Source organism: Typopeltis vanoorti, chromosome 10 (genome assembly GCF_054136105.1).
Source record: "Typopeltis vanoorti isolate ZY-2024b chromosome 10, IOZ_Tvanoo_1.0, whole genome shotgun sequence".
Classification (NCBI taxonomy): domain Eukaryota; kingdom Metazoa; phylum Arthropoda; class Arachnida; order Uropygi; family Thelyphonidae; genus Typopeltis; species Typopeltis vanoorti.
In genome coordinates, this window is record NC_143558.1 from 108,700,476 (window position 1) to 108,712,746 (window position 12,271).

General features: G+C 37.4%; 1 protein-coding gene across 5 annotated transcripts in view; it reads left to right on the forward strand.

The window, feature by feature from the left end:
- LOC150102665 (atlastin-2-like) overlaps window positions 1-12,271 on the forward strand; it is a 437,615-nt gene that overhangs the window by 252,806 nt on the left and 172,538 nt on the right. For all 5 annotated transcript variants that reach the window (XM_090399745.1, XM_090399748.1, XM_090399746.1 and 2 more), the window contains one exon: window positions 10,742-10,869. In XM_090399745.1, the coding sequence (XP_090255871.1) occupies window positions 10,742-10,869 (128 nt within the window). The remainder of the gene's footprint in view (window positions 1-10,741; window positions 10,870-12,271) is intronic.

Genomic DNA, 12,271 nt, shown 5'->3' on the forward strand with positions numbered 1-12,271 from the left:
CATTGTCCAAGGCGCATCTTCTCTCACCTCCTCCGTCACCACCTCCATCACAATGTTACACAGAAATGGACTTAATGCTGACCCTTGATGCAAGCCAACTGTTACTTGAAAACTTTTTGTCTGTCCCAGACAGGTTCAAACACTTGTCTTCACATTTCTGTACATCTCCTGCACCAACCTGACATATTTTTCCAAAACCTTCTTCTCCCTCAGACATCTCCAGACTTCTTGCCTTGACACTTTATCTTATGCTTTCTCCAGTTCAATAAATGCCAGATGTAGCTCCCGTTGTTTCTCTCGAAACTTTTCCATCATCTGCCGTAACCCAAAGATAGCATCTGTTGTTGAACTACCAGGCATGAAGCCAAATTGTTCCTTTGCAATCCCCACCTCCTTCCTCAATCTTCCATCAAGAACCCTTTCTAGGATTTTCATTGTGTGGGACATCAACTTTATTCCTCTGTAATTTTTAGTCTTGTGCATCCCCTTTACCCTTGTAGATGGGAACAAGAGTACTCCCCCCTCCATTCCTCAGGTATATTTTCCTGTTGGCAAACTTTCATGAACAGGTCCCACAGGTCCCACAGCAGGTCAATCCCCCCCCCCCCCCGTGCCTTCCATGCCTCCACTGGAATCCTGTCAGGGCCCACTGATTTTCCATTCCTCATTCTCTTCATGGCCTCCGTCACTTCCGCTCTACTGATGTTCTGCACCATCCCCTCAGAAGGCTGCCCATCTTCTCTGTGAGTCCTTGCATTTTCCTCATTCAAAAGTCCCTCAAAGTATATTCTCCATCTGTTTCTTATGTCCGCATCCCTCCATAATACTCTTCCTTCAGCATCTTTGATCTGCCTCATATGTAAGATGTCCTCTGCTGCTTTATTTCTACATTTCGCTAGTTGGTAAATTTTTCTCTGTCCTTCCTTCCTTTGCTTCTAATTGATCATACAGATCTTGATATGCCATGGCCTTCACCGGTGCCACAACTCTCTTGGCTTCTTGCTTTCTCTCTCTCTGTACACCTCTCTGTCCTCTTCCACTCTTGACTCATCCCACTTCTGCTTTGCCTTCATCTTAGCTGTCACTGCCACTTGTACATTATTATTCCACCACCAACCCTCCTTCTGCTCTCTAATCCTTCCAGATTAGAGAGCAGAAGGAGGCACCTCGATTGCACGGCTCAGGATTACTTTTGAATTATGTTTCCACCAATCTTGTACACTTTCCAGTCCATCCGAAATCCTCTCTAACACCCTCTCCCTAAAACAATTTCTCACACTCTCTTCTTTTAAGCAAAACCATTTAATTGTCTTCATCCCATGGCTTCCAGAAGTTCTTATCTTCGATCTTATTTTAAAGGCTGCGCACAGCAGTCGGTGTTGCTGTGCCACTTGATCTGTTGGAATTACTTTATAATTTGTCACAACCTTAAGATGTTTTCTTCTAGTCAAAATGTAGTCAATTTGTGAACTTGTTGTTACTACTCCTAAATGTTATCAAATGTTCTTCCCTCTTGTAGAAAAATGAGTTCACAATTGCCAGATCAAACGCTACTGCAAAGTCCATAATCCTCTCTCCTTCCTGGTTTATCATTCCCACTCCGTGGCCACCATGCACCCTTTCACAGTCTCTATTCTGTCTCCCTATGTGTCCGTTCAAGTCTCCTCCAATAATCACCATCTCATTTTCTTCCAGTTCCCTCATTTCTTCATCTAACACGTTCCAGAACTCATCTTTCTCCTCTGCTGTACAGCCAACTTGCGCGGCATATACACATAATACGACCACCTGCTCTTCTCCAAGACCCAATTTCATTCACATCATCCTGCCGTTCCTTCTACCCACTTCCAGTACTTCGCCCTTCATTCTGCCGCACACCACAATTCCTACACCATTTCTTCCCTCGTTATTTGCTCCAAGTGGAACAATTTATATCCATCTCCCAGTTCCTTTGCCTTTCCCCCTTCCACCTTGTCTTCTGCACACATAAAATGTCCAACTTCCTCTTCCTCATCATGTCTGCCACCTCTCTTCCCCTTCCAGTCATGCTTCCAACATTCAGTGTTCCCACTCACAACATCCTCCCCACCTGCTGGGCTCACTTCTTTAACCGCACCCACCCCTTGATGCAGTAGCCCTCATCCACTTCTTGCAGCTGTTGGGCGATGTGGCTGCACGTCGCTAAAGGGGTATGCCCTAGCCCTTATATCATTTTCTCTTTGACTCATATCATAGCCAGAGCTGGCAGTGAAGTTTTATGACCGGATGCCCTTCCTGACATCAACCCTCACCATTTATCTGGGCTTGGGACCGGCACCTATTGAGGCTAACTTGCCTCCATTGGTGGCTGCATAAGACGAAATGACTTAGCAAGATAGGAAAGATTCACCCCTAGCCCTCGAATACTCTAATAGCATCAGGGGAAGGAGCAAGGTGAGGAGAAAGAAGCAAAGAAAGAAGGGGAGGGACCAGTCTACAGAATAATATAACAGATGTATATTACATGAAGTAAGGCATGGTCCAGCATCTGGTACCTCGGGTTTGCCATGCCCGTACTCACTAACATGAGCCCTTGAGGTATATATATTAACCCTGCTAAAATAACATGCTGCTGAAATCTAATCAAGCCAAAGTGTATAGCTTTACACTTACCAGCATTAAACTGACAGCCATTTTCCATTGCAAAAATTTCCAGCCTATTCAAATCATTTTGTAAGTGCAGAATATCAGCAGCATCCCTGATTGCCCTGCCTATCTTTGCATCATTGGTAAACAATGGCACATCTGATGTTAGACTCTCTTGATGTCATTTTTGAAATCTGTTTGTCAACCATCCCCTGATTAAAGTCAAAAGTTTATATTCCATTTCCATATTCTACAGTTTATGCAACAGCCTTTCATGTGGTATCCTATCAGATGCCTTAGAAAAATCCAGCATATCATAGTGTATCCATTTCCTTTATCCAACTCGGCCATAACTTTGTTATAAAATATGAACAAATTGCCAAAACATTACCTTCCTTTAGTAAACCCATTCTTACCAACTTCTCTAAAATCTTCACTACCACACCAGAGATACTGATAGGTTGGTAGTTTTTGCACCACCCTTTTAGGAACTATCATACTTTTCTTCCATTCCTGTGAGTCTCAGATCATTCCTGATCTGAGACTCAAGTTATACAAAAATGTGAAAGGCCCCGCCAATTTGGCTGAACATTCCATCTGTCCCTATTGACAAATTCTTATCCAGGTTATGCAACAGCTCTTCAACCTCATTTTCATGAACCTCAAACTCTTCATCCAATGTAGCAGTAGTACTGTGCATCATGTTACATACACCTGGTTGATATATCTTAGCAAAGTGAGCATCATTAATTGAACAATCTCATTAGCTTCCAACAGTTGTGTACCATCTGCATTCAATAAAGTATTCTTTGACATTCATTCTTTCTTTTGCTTGTGGCATAATGATAAAATTCTTTTGAATTGCCTTTAGCTTACATGGCAATTACTCTGATTTAGCTTTCTGCACAATACTCATTACTTTTCTGGGCTGAGTTTTATATATATTTCATAACTCCTCTCACTCTTATTCTCACGATATTCTTTCTACATCATCTTCTTCTTGTGGATCTCTGGCTTAATAAGGTTGCACATCCATTTCACTCCCAACCTATTTATTCTTTGAACACTAGGGATACACTCAGATACCCCAACATTTAAGCATTTTTTCAAAGATTGCTGACATTTTTCCAATTCAGTAACTGATACCATGGGACGAAAGATAGTATTCTCCTAAGTTGATCATAATATCCAGCTTTGTAGTTCAACATGTTACCTGTGCTAATTGGAGCATCCCAAGAAAGTACAGCATGATCACTGTTATCAAGTCATGGTAAAATAGCCATATTCTTGACAGAGACTCCTTTTGATGCTCTGAGCAAATCCAACACTCTTTGACCTCAAGTTCCTTCTTTTATATGCTACTTGAAAAAGTTGTCTCACAAGAATTCAATAAATTTCACTTTTTTCTTATCATGAGATTTCTCTTCTACCCAATCAATGTTTGGAAAATTAAAATCACCCATAATGATCGCTTGTTTGGTTCCTATAAGGCTAAATTCATGATGCATTTCTTCGTCCCCTGCAACTGAGCACCCCTCCCCCAGGTCTATAGCAACACTCCACCGTATATTTCATTTTATTAGCCTCCACTTCACTCCACACCAAATAGATTCAAACTCTCACTGCTACATAGAATATCGTTACCATCACTGTTTTCTTGTATTTCTACCCTAATTGGACTTAAGTCATCTGATATCTAATAGTAGTACTTCTCCTCCTCTCCTATCTCTTCTGTCATTCCTAAAAATAGTATACCCATTACACTCGATCCATGTTAGCATATCTGATTATGATAGCCTTAGATAGATAATCTTAGGCCACATCATATTCAATAAAGCAACAAACTCAACCCCTTTGTTTCTGATGCTCCTGGCATTTGTGTATAGACATAATAAATTATCACCTAGCCTATTCTTATAATTAGATATGCCATCTGTTTGGTCTTGTTCTAGAACTTTCTATTTTTCCTCCCTAGACATACTCAAAAGGTCCAAACCCAGAGCATGTTGTTTCACCCCTTCACCACATACATAACCATGTTTTAAGATATTCGTAACTTTATCATGTTTACATACCATAGCTGAACTTTCACAATTTTTCCCATTCCTCCATTGATGATCTAATTTCCCTGACTCTCTGCATTAGATCTCTTACCAAGAAGCAATTTTTCCAAGCTCCTGATGCCAATGAATTCAAGTGCAGGCCCATCCAATTATACAAGTTTTTTTCTGCCATCAAACTCACTCCACACATTTAAAAACTTGCATCCATTTCTTCTACATAGCCTGTGTATAGAAGAAAGGTGATAATAGCAAATTCTTTGCTATTATCACCTTCCTTCTTAAATGGGTAGTACTGTAATATCTGGGTAGCAATCCTACAATTTTTACTCTCTCACATTTCTTTCTCGCTTCTTCCAACAGACACCTTTCATATCTTCTATCATACTATATTTGTCACTATTTAAATTATTAGTATCTACCAGAACTACCATCTCTTTTACTTTTCTTTTTTTTGTTTTTCAATTACGTTTGTCATATCTTTAATTTTCACCTCCTGGAATCTAGAAGTGATGGCTCCCTCAGCAAGCACAAATTTTAAGTTTGAATCACAATTGAATTTCTTGGCATCTTTAATTTATATCATACCTCTCCTTAAATGCATCCACCATTTGCACTTTCACCTACCACTCTTTTACTCACTACTTCCTTTTTTAACTTCCAGCAAAATGCCCTTTGTTCTCATTTCTTCCCTTTGTTTTATCATATGAAAAGTCTCCTTTCTGTTATACTGATAAAATCCTTCAACAGCTTAAATGTCTTAATCATATTTCCCGTACCCTATTTTTTTTCTTCTATTCACCAAACCCTACAGTCTGCATGTCCTCAGCCTATCCTCATCATCAACATTGTACAGTCCTGATATAATTTTTGTTATCCATCTCTACACCCTCACTGAGGTTACTTCATTCAAGACCAGATCTGAGCACAGAAATCCATATGTGGTCTGAACAAAGCTTTATACAGTTGGACGACCACACTTTTATCTCTCGTGATCAATACCCTCCTCAATATTTTTATTATTATGTGACACCTCAATAGAGTCCAAGATTAATCAAGGGAGGGCACCCACTCTATAACTCTATCTTCACCATTCAATCCGCCAACTCAACTACACCATTGTCATCTACCGCCCACCACCACCATCACTAGTATTTCCACAGACAATCACAGACATCCATGCCATGGCAGGATTTGAACCTGCAGCCTTTTGGCTGGAGAGCAGATACGTTAACCACTCAGCCAACCAGGCTGGCAATATTGCAGCAGTTCTCTGAGATTAAGTTACTAGACATTTAATAGAGATATGCATGTTAGACAGAGTATAATTTTTTAAATGAGGGCCTCACATAGGTAAGAGAAAACTAACCTTCATACCTTCATACCTTCGTCAAATACCTTCATACAGAACATATTTGACAATTATGATCCCTTTCCAGACTGCAGTCGAATGTTAAAAGGATCAAGTTACCTTACCTAAAAGAAACATCTGAACAAATAGTAAAGGACCCTTTGCAGATATAATTTGCATATCACCTTCAAACCAGCCTGAAAATTGTTATCTTTTTCTTATCACCTCTATCCTTGCTGGCATTTATGAAATACCCTGTTCTTGTCATCTTTACTACTTTGAACCAGTTGGCTGTTCTGCTACTATTAGAATCCAAGCACATCAAGATTATATAAGATTTTTGGAATTTGAAGGTTCAGGCCTTGCTTCTCATACCATCGACACTAGACATAGAGTTCACTGGAATCACACCAAAATGCTACACTACAGCAAGTTCAAATTGGATTGTCTATTTTTCAAATCATGTCAATCCCTGTGCCACCATCAAAATCTTAATCGGACAGACTGTATGTCTATTTCTAAGTTTTGAGAGGTGATTGCTGTTAATTGTGTATTTTTTAAATTAATTAATTCATTGTGCATCTGTACCCACATCTCTGAACTCTAATAGTGTTTCTGCATACTGAACAGCTGCGACCAAAACATATGATATATGCAAGTTGTATGAGTTGTTCTTATTTTCAGAATTTAGATGTTGGTACCAATTCTTCTGGTTTCTCCCTGAATGTAACTCATGACATATTGAGCTAAATATATAACAGTAATAAACTCTATTTAGTTTTCTCTTACATGTGCGAAGCTGTTATTTAGCTCCAGAATTGTCTTAGAAGAAATCCAAAAATTATTCAATGCTGCCTCATCGATCAGTTTATATTGCTATAGTTGATGTCATCCATAATGATTACTCACTTTGCACTTGCAAAACTAATTTGGCTAAACATTTTCTGCTCATCACCACTATTCTCTGGTCTATAGTAACATCCCACTAAATATCTTGTCTTATAAACATCATTAGAGCTATTTTCACTGAGATTCCTCACCCTGAGTGGGCACTGTTCATCTCTTGTCATGAGTAGCACTTCACCATCCACATGTACTCTCCCAATCCTACTGAAATATGCAAAACCTGTTGATTTCTATCCCTGTTAGAACATCCTCCTCAATTAACCAAATTTCTCTCACAGAGATATTATTGATATGAAAACAGAAACATTGCTTAGTGTTCCTCATATACACAATTCACAGCTGATATATAAGTGATATATGAATATGGGATTTTTTTAGAAAAATTACATGTATACACATTCTTTTAATTAAAAAAAAAGTTCTCTTCAGTTTTAAATTTGGAATTAAATCAAGATATAATAATAATAATAATTATTATTATTATTATTATTGCCCAAGATTGTATGGAGTCAAAGTCTCATCTAGGAGGTCCTTTTATCAAACACACACCTCATCAGACTGTGCTTTAAACACACTCAAATTCTCTGCAGACACCACACTCTCAGGCAAGGCATTCCAATCATTCACAATTCTGCATGAAAAAAACCTACTTCTCACTCCCCTACTCACACCCTTCTTATACAGCTTCAAGGGATGACCTCTGGTTCTCCCCTGATCTCCCACTATTTTCTGTAGAACCTCTCCAGCATTGATCTATAGGATCAGTGCTGGAGAGGTTATACTATAACAACCCCTTAATAACTTGTTGGTCTCTGTCATATCTCCCCTCTTCCTCCTGTCCACCAGATTCTGCAAGTTGCATCTTCTCAATCTTTCTTCATACTCGGCATTCCAGAGGTTAGAAACTACCTTAGTCAGTCAGCTCTGGACACTCTCAACATATCTTCATCCTTCTGAAAACCAGGTGACCAAATCTGGGCACAATAGTCCATGTGTGGCCTAATCAAAACCTTATACAATGGAACAAGAATCTCCCTACTTCTGCAAGTCAGTGTCCTCCACATCATTTCCAGAAGCCTTTGTGTTGTCTTCACAATTTTGGCGATGTGTCCCCTAAATTTCAGATTCTTATCTGATATCAACTCAAGATCCCTTATTTTCTCCAACAATATATCCTCGCCAAGCATAAATGCTACATCCCATTTTTGTTTTCCAAAATTTTAAACCTTCCATTTTGTAGCATTAAACTCACATCCCCATTCTCATGCCTAATCACTCAGTTTATTCAAGTCTTCTTGTAAGGCCACAACATCTTCTCTACTCTTCATTCATCCCAACTTTGCATCATCTGCAAACAACTGAATATCTCCATCCACATCTTCACCAATATCATTAATATACAAGTTAAACAGCAGTGGCCCTAAAACAAACCCTTGAGGCACACCACTAGTAACTTTCCTTTTCCTGGATATTGCTCCCCCGTACACAACTTTTTGTTATCTATCAGATAGCCAGTCTCCAATCCACTTACAATTATCATGTCGTAATCTATCAAAAACCTTTGCAAAATCTAAGTATATATTACTGTGTATCCTTCTCCTCTGTCCATGGAAGCAGTCACCTTATCGTAATAAGTAAGTAGATTACTTAAACATGACCTCCCTTTAGCAAATCCATGCTGTCGATCAAAGATAATACCATTGTTGTCAATCCAATTCTGGATCCTCGTTCTCAATGGCTTCTCCAACAACTTAACTACAACATCTTACACACAGATAGGCCTATAGTTTGATGCTTGAGTTCTATCACCTCCTTTATGAAGTGGCACAATCTTGCCCTCCTTCCACTCTTTAGGAACTTGACCAAGTGTAAGACTCATATTAAAAAAATATCTCAAGGCTGGCATCAACTCCCTGGCACATTCCTTCAAAATATGTAGTGATATATTATCAAGTCCCACAGCCTTATTTACATCTAGTAAATAAGGCATTCCTTATTTACTCTCCTTAGTGGGGATCTAGTTTGCTCAACTCCCCATACACCTCTTGCTCACTTACAGTTACTCTCTCTTCCCCATCATCAACTACTCTCAATCTCTCCATGAAGTCACATTCACAAGATTGAAAGACCTTTATGAACTGCTCATTAAGTATCTTCACCACACCTTCTGCAACAGCTGTCTTTATACCATTTTCTCCAATCAATGTCATCCTTCCATAATCATTCTTTCTTTTGCTGGCCATATCGAAAGAACTCCTTTGGATTCTTTTTTGCTTAATTAGCTAACTCCTGTTCATACCTATTTAGCTCACCCTTACCAACCAAGTCACCTGCTTTGCCTGGTCTTTGTAGTCCTCATGGAATTAGTTATTTCCACTTCTCTTATGCTGCCTCCATAATGGCCTTTTTCTCTGTATCGCATGCTTAATCTCTTTATTCATCCATTTTGCCTACCTTATTTAACCTTCTCACCCTTGGAATACTTTAGACATTGCATCTACTAGATAGTTTTTGAGAATCTCCCAAGCTGCATTCATCTCTTTTCCAGCTAACTCCACATTCCATGCTACACCTGCAAGCTGTCTCCTGAGCTTTTCATAATCACTCCCCTTGTAGTTCCACATATACTCTTTTCTTACAGAGGTCCTCACACTGCTGGCAACCAGGTAATCACCTCGTGGTGATTCTCACCAATTGGTGGGTGATTTGACACTTCATTTATAATTACATCTTCTGATGACGTGACCAAATCCTAGATCCTCAATCCTCGTGTGGCCTCTGTTACATACTGTCTGAGGTAGTTATCCCTCAAAAACTCAAGAAACAAGGAAATTGAATTTATGTAACAATAAAAAGTTTATAAGAGAATAAAAAAGAAATTATCTAAGATAAAGAAATTTAATTAAATCCATAAACTTTACCTGTTTTAAATTTCATTTTATTAAATTATCCATAACCTCAATAATCATTCAATTAAAATTTTCTAAAAAGTCTGTTCACAAATATTTGATGTCTTCCCATTTAGTGCTTTAGGATGATAGCCATTATTATATTTAAAAAAAGTGGGAAATACTAACCAAACTGTTGAAGGCAGTAGAAAATACTCTCACACCTATAAGAAAGCAGTCTGTATTATGTAAAGAACCATTGCTTGTTTGTGTCCACAAGCGATTAGAAACAAGCAGTGTTTCTTGTTTCCAGACGTTCTTGAGGAGCAAGACCCGTATGTTGATTTAGACAATGAAAATTTAATTTCTAGTTCTGGACCGCAACGTTTTACTCAAGCGGAATTGAATGACTTAGTAAGAGATTTGGGCCGATTGTATATAAAAATAAATAAAATGTTGGTTTCAAAGTAATCAATAAAGAACAACAAGAAATGCACTCATTTACAAATGAATAATTTGTACCCAAGGGTTAAGAAAACTGACAAACAGTTTTGTTATGTTAAAACAAACAAACAAAAAAAATCCTGTTGAATTCCTCTCTGAGTTGTAAAATATTTGAATCATTTTCATTAGAAATAGTTAAATGTTCTAGAAGATGTATAATTTGCTAGCACTGATAGTTTATCTTGATAGAATAGTTTTAACTTTATCAGTTATTATTTTGTTTCTTTTTCAGAAGCTCATAAAAGATGCATACATTTTGCTATATTATATAGTTCAATTTTAGTTTTCCAGAAAAAAAATAATATATATATATATATATATATATATATATATGTTCATATGTTCATGAAATTAATGCATTTGTTTATTTTATTTTATTTTTCATCTTTTACTACTCTTTTATTTAGATATTGATCCTGAATTTGTGCAGCAACTTCAAATTTTAGTGCCTTTAATTCTGTCTCCCAAGAATCTTGTTCCAAAGAAAATTGGTGGGCAAAAAATTACTGCTAAAGAACTGGTGGAATATTTAAAAGTGAATATCAGTTGTTGTCATTGTTGTTGCCGTTGTTGTTGTTATTGTTGTTGTTGTTATAATACATCCATGTAAATTTATTGCATAGTGCAAGATCATACCCAAGTAGTAACACACCTGTTATATTACATTGTAAATTCATTAACCACCTCTGCACTTAGATTTTCTAGTAATACAGTTCACTTATGCATTATTCAAAAATTTTTAAAAAAATCTGTCTGTCATTCCCTGGCTCATCACACTTATATACAAAAAATAAATAAATAAAAAAATAGAATCATTATGTCATCTCACCAAGTTTTGTTAACCATAATCCTTCAACCTATCCACATTACATTTCTAATTTTTCCTAGCCCTATTATTGCCTTAGTTACTTGTATGTAAATCTGTCTTTCTATCATAGAAAAGTAGATTCAAAACAGCAAATAAATTTAATAAAATTAATACTCTTGAGAGTTTATTAATTATATAACAGTCATAAAAATAGTTTCAGAGTGCTATTTTAAAATTTAAAAGCATAGTTTGCTCTGGAATATGTGTAGTTCATATTTCAAACTGCAGTCTGAAGTGAAAGGTCAGTTAGCCATATAGAGGATGCAAAGTTTGCCTTCCATGTATAAATATTCTAGCCAGGGAAATTATACAGTTTGACAGTAATATTCTCATCCCTTTTTTTATATCTCAGCATAATTTGCAATAACAACTAAAATCTGATCTGAACAAATGAATTGGTCTTTAGTATGTTATAAACAGCCACACTGCATGCTTCCTTTTTTTTATATCAATCCTAATTTTTCTACTTTTTTTAATTTTACATTTCCACTTTTTTTATTATTTTTTCTAACTTTTTAATATAGTCCTAGTTAAATTTTAAAAATGGAATTAAAAAAAATCTGCAAGGAGAAAAGAGGAAGTGTAAGGGAAAGAATATTTGTTAAAATACTAAGGGGACATTTTTGAGAAGCAGGATCAGATCATATAGCCTAGGTCAGGAGAATCAAGTGGGAGTTAAATGGATGAGTATCATCATTAAGCAGGAGATGGGAAAAAACATTGTGGAGGAAAAGGTTATATTGTATTATAAGTAGAATGAAGATCAGTAGATGCATGAGCAGTACAAGCAGAGCTGTGTTCATGCACAGGCACACCAGGCACTAGTTGGGGGCCCCAAAAAATTAGAGGCAATTTAAAGGTCCCAAACAACGAGAGGTGGGCCCATGAAGCATTCTAGCACCTTGGGCCCCCACCCATTACAGGAAAAGTGTAAGTATGGTCCCAAGTATAAGGCACAGACAAGGAGGATGACCCAAATGGTAAGGAGGGCAATTTAGATTATGAAAGCAAATTGGCCAAGAAGAGGACTAGAGACAAACCCAAAGAGTTATGTGGCAAGTCAAACAAA